General features: G+C 32.6%; 1 protein-coding gene across 1 annotated transcript in view; it reads left to right on the top strand.

The window, feature by feature from the left end:
• The window catches only part of CSMD3 (CUB and Sushi multiple domains 3), a 1,166,404-nt gene that overhangs the window by 117,739 nt on the left and 1,033,844 nt on the right, over positions 1-14,821 (top strand). The window contains exon 2 of the mRNA XM_077847015.1: positions 4,426-4,648. Within this exon, the coding sequence (XP_077703141.1) occupies positions 4,426-4,648 (223 nt within the window). The remainder of the gene's footprint in view (positions 1-4,425; positions 4,649-14,821) is intronic.

Here is a 14,821-nt window from a genome sequence, read left to right as displayed (position 1 = left end):
CACAATAAAAAAGGTTAATTGCTACTATTAGGTTCTTTACAATCTTTATCATACAAGTGCTGTGTGTCAATAAAATTGTGAACTCTTGTGCATGAAAAAAAAGTCATTTGATATAACTGGATACAAAAACACAATTGCAGTGGATAAACACAAGTGTTTAAAAAAAAGGGAAAAATAAACATAAGAGTGTTTCTTGTAATGCCATAGATCTTAGCTAGCATAAAAGAAAACAAAGTGAAATTTACAATATCATAAAAATGCTGTACAAATAGTTATATTTTCTATGCTGTACAGGAAAGGTAAAATATGAACATGAAAGAGTAAAAGGAGAAATATTAAAGATCTGTATTCTTAACTAAATTATTATGACCCAAATCATGTAAAGTTTAGTTATTTTTCAAGTACAAATTGACTCTAAGTTGAAAATTAAGGTGTGAAAAATACAACATAAGGCATTCAGTATCTGTCAAAGACTGAAGTTGTGGAATGTTGCGATGCCAATTTTTGAGACAGGTTTTCCACAAACACATTTTGAATCATCTAGATTAAGTTTTGCTTCCGTGTATTCTATAGCAATGAGTGCTTACCCCAATCACAGCACTTACCATATTCCATAATAATAATAATCTGTATTCCCATGCTATTTTATGTGGTAGTTTGCCAGTTCCATGAAGATAGGCTAGAATAAAGTCCTTTTAATCATTTTTTTTTCCTAAAGGCATGACATGTGATGAATAAGTGAACAGGAATGAAAGAAATATCATCTAAGGAGAGAAGGGGAAAAGGAGATGAAGCTTCACATGTACTATAAAGAACATTAAGGAGTTGTGGGTTTATGAGAGCAATGAGCTATAAGGAATAAGCAAGGGCAGCCCGCGTGGCTCAGCGGTTTAGCGCCGCCTTCGGCCCAGGGCGTGATCCTGGAGACCTGGGATTGAGTCCCACGTCAGGCACCCTGCATGGAGCCTGCTTCTCCCCTTGCCTGTGTCTCTGCCTCTCATGAATAAATAAATGAAATAAAAAAATAATAATACGCAAAGTTATTTCATTTAGAAATGTATATGTGAAAGGCAAATACAGATTACCAATTATTAATCAGAAAGCTAAGCAATTGAAATCCTAAAAGGGAAGTTAAAAAGTAAAGAATCCATTAAAAATAAGTGAGGATTTGGAGAGGCAATTTGTAAAATAACTAGATATTTGATACCAATAGTTACCAGGGACGTGCAAAGCAAAATAATAAGATAACATTTTTTTTGCCTTGTAAAATATCTAATGTTGACAAAATTTAAGTTGGACATTGAAAACACCTCATAACCTGGTGATAGCAGTAGAAATTTTCACATTTATTAAGGCTAGTTTGGACGTATCTAGCTAAGTTTAAAATTCAGCACTCCCATTTCTGGAATTCTGTCTGAAGTATATGGCACACAAGTGCACAAGGATATATATCCAAAGTTGTTCTTTGTGTCTTTGAAAACTAAAGACTAGAGCTGACAATATGCCATGTAACTATGTAGTCATTAAAAAAGAGATGTAGGAGAAGTATACATGTGGATCCAGAATCAATGATATTTTACAGGGACACACAAAAAGATTCAGAAAATTATGCATAGTATAACTGATTCGGTTGGTAAATATGTATATATATATGTATATATATACATATACATACATATACACATATATATAAAATGCATGGAAATATGCATATACCTGCATTTGCCTAGAAATGACCTAGAGAGAGATACATACTAAGATGATAACAATGTATCACAATCAACCTTGTGAAACATATGTGAATCAGGGAGATTTCATTTTACTTTTAAGAACTGAATTTCTTTCTGTTTTTGGGGTGTTTGTGTGTGGAAATTATAAACCTATTGTTGGAAAAAATGTACTTTGTTATGAATAATGTGATGTTTAATCAAACTTTGATATAAGCAAAAAATGAAAACAAAATGAAGAACACAAATAAGAAAGCTTAAAAATAGGTAAAATTCTTAATTTGCCTCAAGAAAAAAAGGAAAACAACTGAAATATTTGAATCAGCAGGCCCTTAAATAATTAGTGGACAGAGCCGAACATGTTATTTTAGGACATATGTCCTTTTTCTGAAGCCATCAGGGTTATGGGGCTTGTGAATATATAAAACAGCTCATAGATCAGATTGTAGCTGAAAGGGATTCATGCTTGCATTTAGTTATGAAGTTCAAATTGGAAGCTGTTCAGGCAGAAAACTAATAGAAATGGGTGATAGCTAATTAACCTAAGGCTTCAAAGTAATTGCTCTGCAAGAAGCAATTTAAAAGGGACCTTTCTCCTTTTTTTATTTTATTTTATTTTTTATTTTTGAAAATCATAAAATGCCCTATTTGACTTTTGGTGGATGAGCAAAAATATATGTATACACACAAATAGTGACTTTTTTTTTTTTTTTTAGAAATTTCTACCTTATCCAACTTCTTAGTAACTTTTTAAAAGGCCAACAGAATCACAAGAACTGTGCTTTATATATTTATATTTATATATTTATAAGCTTATATAAATTTATATTTGTATATAACTATGCTGAATATCCCAGATTTAAGACTGCTGTAAATGGAGATCATCAGAGAAGGTCTCTAAGTAAATATGGGTAGGAAGATAGGGTTATACTAATTAATTGCCTTAAGCCACCTGCCTCATCTCTGGTCAGCAGAGCCAACTCCTTAGAGTATACAATTGTTTGATAGAGCAGTGGATCCCCTAGCAAAAGCATAGTGTTCTTGTGAAAAGAGAGATCAAGGAACTTACAACATCCCAAATCATTCTCTGTCTGCCACGATCTACCACTCTGGCTTCCCAACTGCCATGCATGGTTCCTCATATTTTTCAAAAACATCCATACCTATATACCATGTACTCATTCCTTTCCAGGGAGAGGAGCTTCATATTTCCTACATTTCTATATCCAGTTCTAAATATAGATACTTTGGGTAGTATGGTGTTCTCTCCCCCAAATTAGCTCATATTTCTGACTTATAGCTTCATGGCACAGAAGCTTCATGTGCAACCCACAGATTTGGAAATAACACCAATGTGGAGAATTCTTATCAGAACTTCTGCAACCCTGGATCCAATCTTTAATTGCATATACACTGGTTTAGATACATGCTGGGACCATCTACCCTATTATATAAACTTTAGGTTACATTACCCAATATGACTATAAACTAGTATATATTCATAAATAATATCCCAAGAAACATGGTTAGTTTTCTTGGTGTCTCCAAGAGTCAAGCTATCAATAATTTAGATTTCCCATAGATTTAGAACTCCCATAGAACCATGGAATTTTTTTTAAGATTTATTTATTGATTTTTATTTATTTTTTTAAGATTTTATTTATTTATTCATGAGCAACAGAGAGAGAGGGAGAGAGAGAAGCAGAGACACACAGGAAGAGGGAGAAGCAGGCTCCATGCAAGGAGCCAGATGTGGGACTTGATCCCCAGACTCCAGGATCACACCCTAGGCTGAAGGCAGGGGCTTTAAACCACTGAGCCACCCAGGGATCCCTTGTTTATTTATTTTAGAGAGAAAGAGGGGAGGGACAGTGGGAGAGGGAGAGAATCCTCAAACAGACTCCTCTCTGAGCATGGAGCTTGATGCAGGGCTCTATCCCATGACCCCAAGATCATGACCAGAGCCAAAATCAAGTGTCCAACACTCAACCGAGCTTCTCAGGCACACTGAACCATGGAAGTTCTTAAGATGGCTTCTGTCAGTTGTCCTGGATTCGTATTTTGAATATATTTTCTTCCCAACCTTAGTTTTCATGCTGATATAGTTAGTTGAGGATTGTGTTTATCCTGGCCCAACTACTCTGGTCAAAGACAAATTGATTACTTAGATTTTCTTTTAGATCTGAACCATTTATCTTTCTGGTAGAATCAGGGTGGGAAGGATTTTCCTAAGGTACGTTGGCTACATGGTAGAGATATGGACACAAAAGAGTTAGGCTACTTTACCAAGAAAAAGTGGAGTTAATTTTCTATGACATAAAATGCATACTAAAATCATTTAATTTTCAATATTGGTTATGATTGCCTACAATTATATGGAAAACTTCTTCAGGGAAGATATCATGTTCTAAGATTTTGTTGTCTGTTGGATCATGAAATGGATAATGATACGTGGAGAATTTTACTTCAACAACTGGTTTATAATTCCTAATCATAATCATAAATACCAATGATTTTGCTACATGTCTTACGTTTAAAAAAAAGAAAATTAGATAATTTACCTATCTCTTGCCATTTACAAAATTATAGTAATATAGGTCTTAGAAAAACAAAAAAAAATGTTTTCAAAATTACATGTCTCCTGGATTGTTTGTGCTTTATATAACATTAATGTCTGTTTATTTGTCTTTTGTTGCAGGATTTATTTATACATGTGGTGGAACTTTAAAAGGACTTAATGGCACTATAGAAAGCCCTGGTTTTCCATACGGATATCCAAATGGTGCAAACTGTACATGGGTAATAATAGCAGAAGAACGGAATAGAATACAAATTGTATTTCAGTCATTTGCTCTAGAAGAAGAATATGACTACTTATCCTTATATGATGGACATCCTCATCCTACAAACTTTAGGACAAGGTTAGTGCATTTTGAATGGAAGAATGGAGGGCAAATACATTATGGGTAAAGTTTATTTTACAAAGGATAAGTAACATTTGTAGTGCAATTTTAATAAAGTCATATTCACCACTTAATTATTGTTCATTTGGAAATATATCATCTCATGCACATGTTAGTTCATTATCTTTGGCTTCATAATGCTAGCATATTAATATTATCTCTCCAAAAAAGTGAGCATAAATTGAATTATGACCTCTTTATATAGGTTAAAGATGTTTTGTATTTTTAAATACTTATTTTCAGGTTTTATTATTTATGAGCATACCTGTTGATAAAGTGAAAGCATACCGTGTAATGTGGCTACTCAACTTTAATATACAATATGCTTAAAATACTTAAAATCAATATTCGTATAAGAAAATATGTTAATTTTATATAATATGTATGGTTTATAAAATTTAAATATCTAAAAAGTAGGCCTTTTTATGTCACTAACTGGGAAATTTACATTTCTGTCCATACAACTGAAATTATTTTCAACCTACTTGATAAAACAGGAAAATTAACTGACACCTGTCTATTATTTAAGTGGTTCTTCAAAATTTCTTCTTGGAAAATAGGGTGTCTAAACATATGAGAAATTTTTGCTGTCTTAGTGAATACTCCTTTTAAATATAAATCAATTTTAATTCAACCAAGTTCAAAATGCCAGATATACATATTTCAGTTAGCCTCAGATTTTTACCAATGAGAGTAGTTTTTTTTAGCTGTAGTAAACTGTTTTTGAACTCTTAATTCAAAATATTCTAAGCAGATACACTCTAAGAAAAGATTCTCTACATACTTGGGGATGTTTACACCATAATGATAGTTAAAAATGTCTGAGTTTTTTCAAACCAATGAAAAATTACAATGCAATGAAAAGTTCACTAGATTGATTAGGATAAAGGTTTTGTTTGTTGTTATGTATTCAATTACTGAGTATTTTTAATTGCTTCTTCCCTTTACATGAAGTCTTTCAATATCTATCCCTCTAAGAAATAGACAAAAAGGCTGACATGTCTGACACTGTTACTTTATTAGTATGGCAAAGACCATTAAAAACTGAATGTCTTTTGTTAATGACATAGCACTAAGTCAAGATAGAAAACAGAGGGCACTGTGTATACTAGATGGTGTGTGGAGTTGGTGGGTAGGTATTTGTGTTCACCTGTACACATCCAAACAGATTATAGGCTAAAGGAAAATAAGAAAGATAATTTTTAGAGTTCCCAGTTGGCTAAAATGATGTATGTAAAAGGACAAAACCTTTTTTTGTATATTTTCTTTACAATAGCACTTTGTGCAATGTAATTGGTGTAATAGAAAAAAGAAAGAAAGCTCTCAATGCTACCTGGTAGTTTCTAACTATAAAAATCACTGATAATATGGGTTGCATAAGCATCTATTCTCTTTAGATCCACTTGAAAATGAGAAAACGCATTTTTATTTTACCTCTGCTCCTTTTTTTTAAAGAAACAATTGTGGCCTCTGGGAAGTTAAAAGACTTTGTCAGATGGGGAAAATCAATTTTTTCTTCTCATTCTTTCTTTCCTAATTTGTAAATGGGAATAATAGCACTTGATTTACAGAGATTCTGTGCATGCTACAATGTAATGAAATCTCAATAAATCTAACGTTTATTATTTATTAAGTCCCCTGTACCTGACACTAAGTATTTTGTATTCATTATATTTTTTAACTTCTCAAACAATGTGAAAAGATTTCTATTATCATCAACGTTTTACAACTGGGAAAATAAGTCTTACATTACTTGCCCAAAGTTAATTTTGTTGAAAATAGCAAGTGGCAGGATCATCACTGCAATGCGGATTTGTTTCAGTTCAGAGTTTAAGCTTGTTAAAAAAAGAAATAAAATTCATAATATATAATTCATAAATAATGTATATAATATCCATGGCTTAAATATTGATATATGAATTAAAGCCTGTTTTTCTTTGACAAGATTTAATTAATAAGATAAGTAACAAAACAAATTTTTTAAAAGATGCTATTTATTTATTCATGAGAAACACAGATTGAGAGGCAGAGACATAGGCAGAGGGAGAAGCAGGCTCCTCGCAGGGAGCCTGATATAGGACTGGATCCCGGGAACCCAGGATCATGACCTGAGTGAAACGCAGACACTAAAACGCTTAGCCACCCAGGTGTCCCAAAACAAATATTTTTAAGCATGTATAACATACAAAGATATAACCCAAAATATAAATTACAAATTTATTCGTGGTATTTGCTTTACGGTCTTTTAATATGTACTCTATACCATTTTGCTCACAGTTGGATGTATAAAGGTCTTTATGCTTAAGGAAATACTATTGGTAATGTTACAGCTTATTTTAATTAGTAAGACCAGGGAGAAAATCCAGTGTGTAACCTACAGAACCTTCCAGACTGTGTTATATACAAAGTCTGCTGTTTGATTAGAAGTTGAAACTGCTCCTGGCAGTTTTGATTCATTTTTGTGTCTGTCTATTTGACTCATGGTTTTCTTGCTTTTTATTTCTCTCACATTCTCAATTAATACATCTTTATGGTATGTCTTCTGTTCTCTGTCTTTGTAAATTGATACTTATATTTAGTTATTTTCCATGAGCTCCAATAGATATTTTTTAATGGCTTGCTATACCTGGCTTACATAAAGCAGAGAAGGTAGTTTGTAGGTCTTGTCATTCTTGCTTGTATAAATAGAAAAACATATTGGATTTGGCAAACACAATTTCATACTTTCAAAGTAGTCTCTAAGCCTCCAATTTTTGATGATCCTGCTTGTTTTCCTGTGAGCTGTTAATTTATTAAATAGAATTTGATATTGGGGGCTAAATGTTGTACACCAAGACACCATTAGAGAATTGCTTCATAGTTGTGCAACTCGCTTAGATGCATAGAAGTAATTCTAAGCTTCCTTTTCTTTTTTGTGTATTTTATTTTCTCAATAAGAAAATTATACCAAAAGTCAAAAAAATAATTTTAATCTTATGGGCTTTATTTACATATTTAGGATCATACTACATGTGCTATTTATGTTCTTATTCAATCTCCCGACATTAAAATATACATATTTCACATGTGACTAGAATTTTTATCATCAAATTCTTGGATGCTTATATTTATACTATAATTCATTTAATTATTCTCATATTACAAAGGATCAAGTTGATTGTTTTTTCTTTTTGTAAGTAATTCAGCATTAGCTTTAATCCAGATAACAACCTCAATCACCATCCATAGGTGAAAAGTATTCCAGAAAAACAGTGTTTCATTCCAATCTCTGTTATAAAATTGACATGAAAAGTGCTCAGGACCAGTCAACACACAAAATAAATCACAGTATCAAGTTGTTTCCATTTACACTTTTTCATCCTATTGTTAGAAACAAAGTAAGTTTTTGATAATGTTTGATTTTCTAAAGAAATAACTTCTAAGGCTGTCATTGAAAAAAAGGAGGTAATTATCATAAAGCTTTAGTACATAAATGGCCACAACATGAATTTTATCTTCTTAAATTGCAATGAAATTTCTTGAATTAATAATGCTAATAATGTAAATAATGTAAAAATAAAAGCAAAAAATAGGCAAATATAGTGCAGGTAAGTGTAAACATAAAAACACTATTTTTAGAGGAGACAGGAATAAAAATAACTGCTATACAGAAATAGAAATCCACCTGAGGAGGACAGGTAGTGCTAAGAGAGTCTTCAGTTTTATTTTTTTCTGGTTTCATGAAGATAATTGACATATAACATTGTGTAAGATTAAGGTGTACAACATGATAACTTGATATACAAATACATATTGTGAAATGATTACCACAATAAGGTTAACACCTCTATCACCTCACATACTTGCCATGTCCATTAATCATTCTATCAGCAACTTTCAAGTGTATAAATACAGTATTGTTAGCTATAATCACCTTGACATACATTAGATGCCCAAGACTTTTTCTCTTATAACTGGAAACTAATAATATTTCAACAAAATCTCCCCATTTCCCCAACCCCCAGCCCCTGGCAACACCATTCTACTCCATTCCTCTGAGTTAGGCTTGATTACTTACTTACTTATTTATTTATTTATTTATTTATTTATTTATTTATTTATTTACTTATTTAGATTTTATTTATTTATTCGAGAGAGAGAGGCAGAGACCCAGGCAGAGGGAGAAGCAGGGAACCTGATGTGCGACTCAATCCCGGGACTCCAGGATCACGCCCTGGGCTGAAGGCAGGTGCTAATACCACTGAGCCACCCAGGATCCCCTAGGAATTTTTAAAATCCATATGTAAGTGATATATAACACTAGTAGTTGACTTATCATCTATTGATGGACACTTAAGGTTGTTTCTGTCTCTTAACTGTCGTAAACAAAGTTTCAATAAACATGTACTTATTTCTTCAAGATAGTGACTTCATTTCCTTTGGACATGTGCCCAGAAATAGAATGCTGGATTATATGGTTGTTCTAATTTAAATTTTTTGAAGAATATCCATAGTGTTTTCCATAGTGGCTGAACAAATGTACATTTCCATTAACGTTACACAGGTGTTCCCTTTCTCTGATATCCTCACCAATACTTATCTCTTTTCTTTTTTGATAATAATCATTCTAACAGGTGTGAGGTGATATAATTTTTATTTGCATTTCTCTGATGATTAGTGATGTCAAGTAACTCTTAGTTTACCTATTGAGCACTTGTGTGACTTCTTTGGAAAAATGTTTATTCAAGTCCTTTGCTCATTTTTAATTGGATTATTTGTGGTATAAGATACAGATCAGATTCATTCTTTTGCATATGTTTATCCAGGTTTTTTAAAAAAGATTTTATTTATTTATTCATGAGGGACACACACACACACACACACACACACACACACAGAGGCACTGACACAGGCAGATGGCTAAGCGGGCTCCATGCAGGGAGCCCGAAGCAGGACTTGATCCCAGAACTGTGGGATCACACCCTGAGCCAAAGGCAGACGCTCAATCACTGAGCCACTCAGAAATCCCATATTTATCCAGTTTTCCCAGCACAATTTATTAAAGAGACTGTCCTTTCCCCACTGGCTATTTTTGGCTCACTTATCAAATATTAATTTACCGTGTGGTGGTGGTGGGTGATTCTTTCTTGGTTCTCCATTCCGTTCCTCTGGTCTAATGTGTCTGATTTTTACCAGTACCATGCTGGTTTGATGACTGTGGCTTTGTAATATATTTTGAAATCAGGATATGTGATGCATCCAACTTTGTTCTTCTTACTGCTACTTTGTTTTTTTCTCATGCTTCTTCTTACTGAAGTGCTTTGACAATTCAGGGTCTTTTGGGGTTCCATATAAATTTTAGGATTGCTTTTTCTACTTCTGTAAAAAGTGCCATTGGAATTTTGAAAAGGACTACATGGACTGCACAAATAACTTTGGGTATTAAGGACTTTTAATAATACTAATTCTTCTTTCTGATCCATGAACAAGGGATAGCCTTCCATTTATTTGTGTCTTTATTTTTTTCATTAAAATCACTTTTTTTTCAGCGTGTAAGTCTTTTACTTCCTTAGTTAAATTGATTCCAAAGTACTTTATTGTTTTCAATGCTGTTATAAAGGTATTGTTGCCTTTCTTTCTTTTTCATATAGTTTATTTTTAGGGTATAAATATGCAACTGATTTTTGTATATTGATTTTGTTATCTGCAACTTCACTGAATTAGTTTATTAGTTCTAACAGGGTGTTGGGGTCTTTAGGGTTTTCTATATATAAGACCATATCATATGCAAAAATAAATTTACATTTTACTTTCACATTTGAATGTCTTTTATTTCTGTCTCTTATGTGTTTGCTCTGGCTAGGACTTCCAATACTGTGTTGAATTTGAGTAGTGAGAGCAGGCAACCTTGTCTTGTTCCACATCTTAGAGTAAAACTTTCAACCTTTCATTATTGAGTATGATGTCAGCTGTGGGGTGGTCCTATATGGACTTTATTATGTTATGTTCCTTCTGTATCTAATTTGTTAAGAATGTTTATCATGAATAGATGTGAATTTTTGTTAAATGCATTTTTCTGCATCTATTGAAATAATCATATAATTTTTATCTTTCATTATATTAATGTGATGCATCACATTGATTAATTTGAATATATTAAAACATCCTTGCATCCCAGGGATAAATCCTACAATCATGGTGTATAATATTTCAATGTGCTATTGACTTTAGTTTTCTAGTATTTAGTTGAGATTTATAAATCTATATTTGTCAGGGATATTAGCCTGTAGTTTCCTGTTCTTGTGTTGTCCTTATCTGCCTTTGGTAACAGGGTAATGAAGGCCTCATAAGATTTGGAAGTTTTTCCTTTTCTTCAATGTTTTGCAAGAGTTTAAAAAGACTTGTCTTTAGTTCTTAATATATTTGGTAGAATTCAACAGGAAGCCATCTGATTATGGGCTTTTTATTTGTTCAGATTTTGTTCTAGGTTACCTATTTTTTGGGTGAATAATTGTTCATAGTAGTCTCTATGCATTTCTGTGGTATCAGTTGTAATGTTTCTTCTTTCATTTCTGGTTTTATTTATTTGAATTGTTGCTCTTTTTTTTTCTTAGTCTAGCTACAGTTTTCTCAACTCTATCTTTTCAGAATATCTGCTCTAAGTTTTGTTGATCCTTCTATTGTGTTTCTGGGCTCTATTTCATTCATTTATCTTCTGAAATTTGTTATTTTCTTCCTTCTGATAACTTCTGGGCTTAGTTTGTTCTTTTTCTAGTTCCTTGAGGTGTAAAGTTAGGTTGTTTATATGAGATTTTTCTTTTTTCTTAATGTAGGCTTTTGTCATTGTGACTTTCCACTTAGAATTGCTTTGCTTTATCTGATAAAGTTTTGTTATGTTATGATTCCTTTTTTGTTTGTTTCAAGGTTTTTTAAATTTCTCTTTTGATTTCTTCTAGACTTATCAATTGTTCAAGAGTGTATTAATTTCCACATATTTATAAATTTTCCAGTATTTTTCCTATTATTGAATTCTAGTTTTATATTACTGCATTTAAAAAGTATACCCAATATGATTTTAATCTTCTTAAACTTATTAAGACTTGTTTTATGACTTAAACTATTATCTATCCTGGAGAATATCCCATGTGTGCTTGAGAATAATCTGTATTCTGTTGCCATTAGGTAAAATGTTCTCTATGTATCTATCTGGCCCATTTGATCTAAAGTATAGTTCAAGTCCGATGTGTCCATAATGATTTTCTGTGTGGATATGTATTCATTGTTGAAAGTGAGTACTGACATCTCCTACTATGATTTTATTGTAGTGTATGTCTGCTTTCAGATCAGTCACTATTTGCTTAATATATTTAAGTGCTCAGAGATTAAGTGTTCATATATTTACAATTGTTATAACATTTTGATGTATTGACTCATTTTTCTTTATAAATGACATTTGCCTCCTATTACAATTTTGAATTAACCTCCGTTTTATCTAATAAAACATAGGTAACCTTGCTGTTTTCTGGTTTACATTTCCAGAGAATGTTCTTTTTTACTACTTCACATTAGATCTCTGTGTATTCTTAAAGTATATTTATTGTAGATAGCAAATAATTGAGTCCTGCTTTTACACATCCAGCCGTGCTATTCCTTTTTTATCTGAGAGTTTAATCCATTTAGATTTAAAGTAATGATAGTTAAACACTTAGATCTGTCACTTTGTCAATTGTTTCTGACATTTTGTAATTCCTTTGATCCTTTCTTCCTCTCTTCTGTCTTCCTTTGTAAATTGAAAATTTTCCATAGTGGTATGCTTTGATTCCCTTTTCTTTATCTTTTGGTATCAATTATAGGTTTTTACTTTGTGATTACTATGAGGCTTACTTAAAATATCTTATATACACTACCGTCTATTTTGTGCCGATGACAACTTCAGTTGCATATAAAAAACTCTATCCTTTTATTACTGTCCCCTACATTTTATGTCACATTTTACAACCTTTAATATTACATATCCATTAACAAATTATTGTAGCTGTAGTCATTTATAATATTTTTGTCTCTTATCCTTTATATTAGGGTTAAATCTTAACAAGAGTTGAAAATTAAGTCCTTATAATAGCTACACTATAATATTAAAGAATTGTAAATTTAACTATATACTTACTTTTACCAGTGTTGTATTTTCATATGTTTTCATGTTACTGATTAGCATCTTTTCATTTCAGTTTGAAGAACTCATTTCAGAACTCCTTGTAAAGCAGGTGTAGTGGTAAACTCCCTCAACATTTGTTTACTTGGGGGAAATCTTTATGTCCCCTTTTCTGAAGGATAATTGTCTGGTAAAGTATTCTTGGGTTAGCAGGTTTTTTGTTTGTTTGTTTGTTTTGTTTTTGTTTTTGTTTTTAGCACTTCACATATTCATCCCACTCTCTCCTGGTCTGCAATATTTCTGCTGTGAAGTCTACTGATAGCTTTATGTGGGTATACTTTTATATGAGAATATTTTTTTCTTGCTGCTTTAAAATTACTTTTCTTTGATTTTTAAATAGTTTTATTTTGTGTCTCAGAGAAACATTGTTTGGGGTTGAAATTTTGAGATTACCTGTTATCTCCATGAAATTGACTTTCAAAATATCTCACCAGACTTCTGAAGTTCTCTGTCATTATTTCTTTAAATAAGCTTTTATTCTATTTTCTTCTTCTGGTTTCCTTCTGTGATTTCAATAATATATAAGTTGTTTCACTTAATGTATCCCATAGTTTACATAGGCTTTCATTGTTTTGTTTTGTTTTGTTTACCTCTGTGTGGGTAATTTCAAAGGACCTGTCTTCTGTTTCACAGGTTCTTTATTCTGTTTGATCCATTCTTTATGATGTTCTCTACTATATTTTTCCATCCACTCATTGTCTTCTTCAGCTCCAGATTTTAATTTTTTTTTCATGTTTTCTATCTGCTAAACTCATTTTCTTCACATTATTGTGTTCTTTATTTCCTTGAATTGTCTTTCTGTGTTTTCTTGTAACTCACTGATGTTCCTTAAAAGAGCTATTGAGAATTACTTATTTTGCAAATCACAGATCTTTTTTTTTTTTTTTTTTTTTTTTGAGAATAGTCACTGAACCATCTTATGTTCATTTGGTATTGTGTTTTCTCCTTGATTTTTCATGTTCCTTGGAGTCTTGTGTTAATATCTTCAAATTTGAGAAAGCAGTCACTTCTTCCAGTCTTTACTGACTGACTTCAGGAGACAAATATTCTATCAGACTTTCTAGGAATTCTGGGGCCTTATCAGCCCTTTTATCTGGTTCACTAACTCTACTCTTCTTGTTCCCTCTTGTGGTGAAATTCTTATGCTTGCATACTTGCTCTCAATTTTTCAAAGCAAGGCCAGGTGATGACAGTCTCACTTTTACTTTCCCCAGGGTGGTGCTAAATGCTCAATTTAATGATTTCTTCCAGATATTCAGAGAAAAGCCAACTTTCCACATGTATTCACTAGCCCTCTGCAAAGGCTTGCCATCAGAAGCATACATAGACAGACAATCATGGCATGGGGGTGAGTGTAGGGGAAGTGTGAGGAGTGCTGGGGGTGCATGGGTCAGTTGGAGCATCTGTAGGTGAGGCATCCCTACCAGCTCATGGGAAGAATTCCTGGGGAGTCCATGGTGCTATAAGCAGACTCTATATCCCTCTGATGCCTTTTGAGGGCCATATCTTCCCATCTCCCAACTGATCTCCATCCCCCACTGTTCTGGGCATTATGAGAAAGAAATGGATCTTTCTGGCAGCATCCTACAAGCTGGGAAATCTGGGCTGTCATTCACATATTCTCACTTCTTCCCATGAGAGAAATCAAGAGCTAAGAAGTCTCAGCTGTGTCATCTTGAGGAAAGAATGATACAGGTTAAGTGAAACTGTTCTTGCCCTCTTTAATGCATCCAATCTTAAATTGTTTTGCTCCAGTTGTGTGCTGTAACATCTCTGCTAGATTCCTGGACTTCTAGAAAGGAATCTCATCTATGGACAATTGTCTAAATCAGTGTTCTTTAGGGAAAGATGGTAGAAAACTTTTATTCCAAGATGGTAACATCACTGAAATTTTATTTTTCCACTAAAATATTGTGGTCTGGGCCAGTTGAATAGAACCA

This window comes from Canis aureus, chromosome 14 (assembly GCF_053574225.1).
Source record: "Canis aureus isolate CA01 chromosome 14, VMU_Caureus_v.1.0, whole genome shotgun sequence".
Lineage (NCBI taxonomy): Eukaryota > Metazoa > Chordata > Mammalia > Carnivora > Canidae > Canis > Canis aureus.
This window is presented reverse-complemented; position numbering and strand designations above follow the sequence as displayed.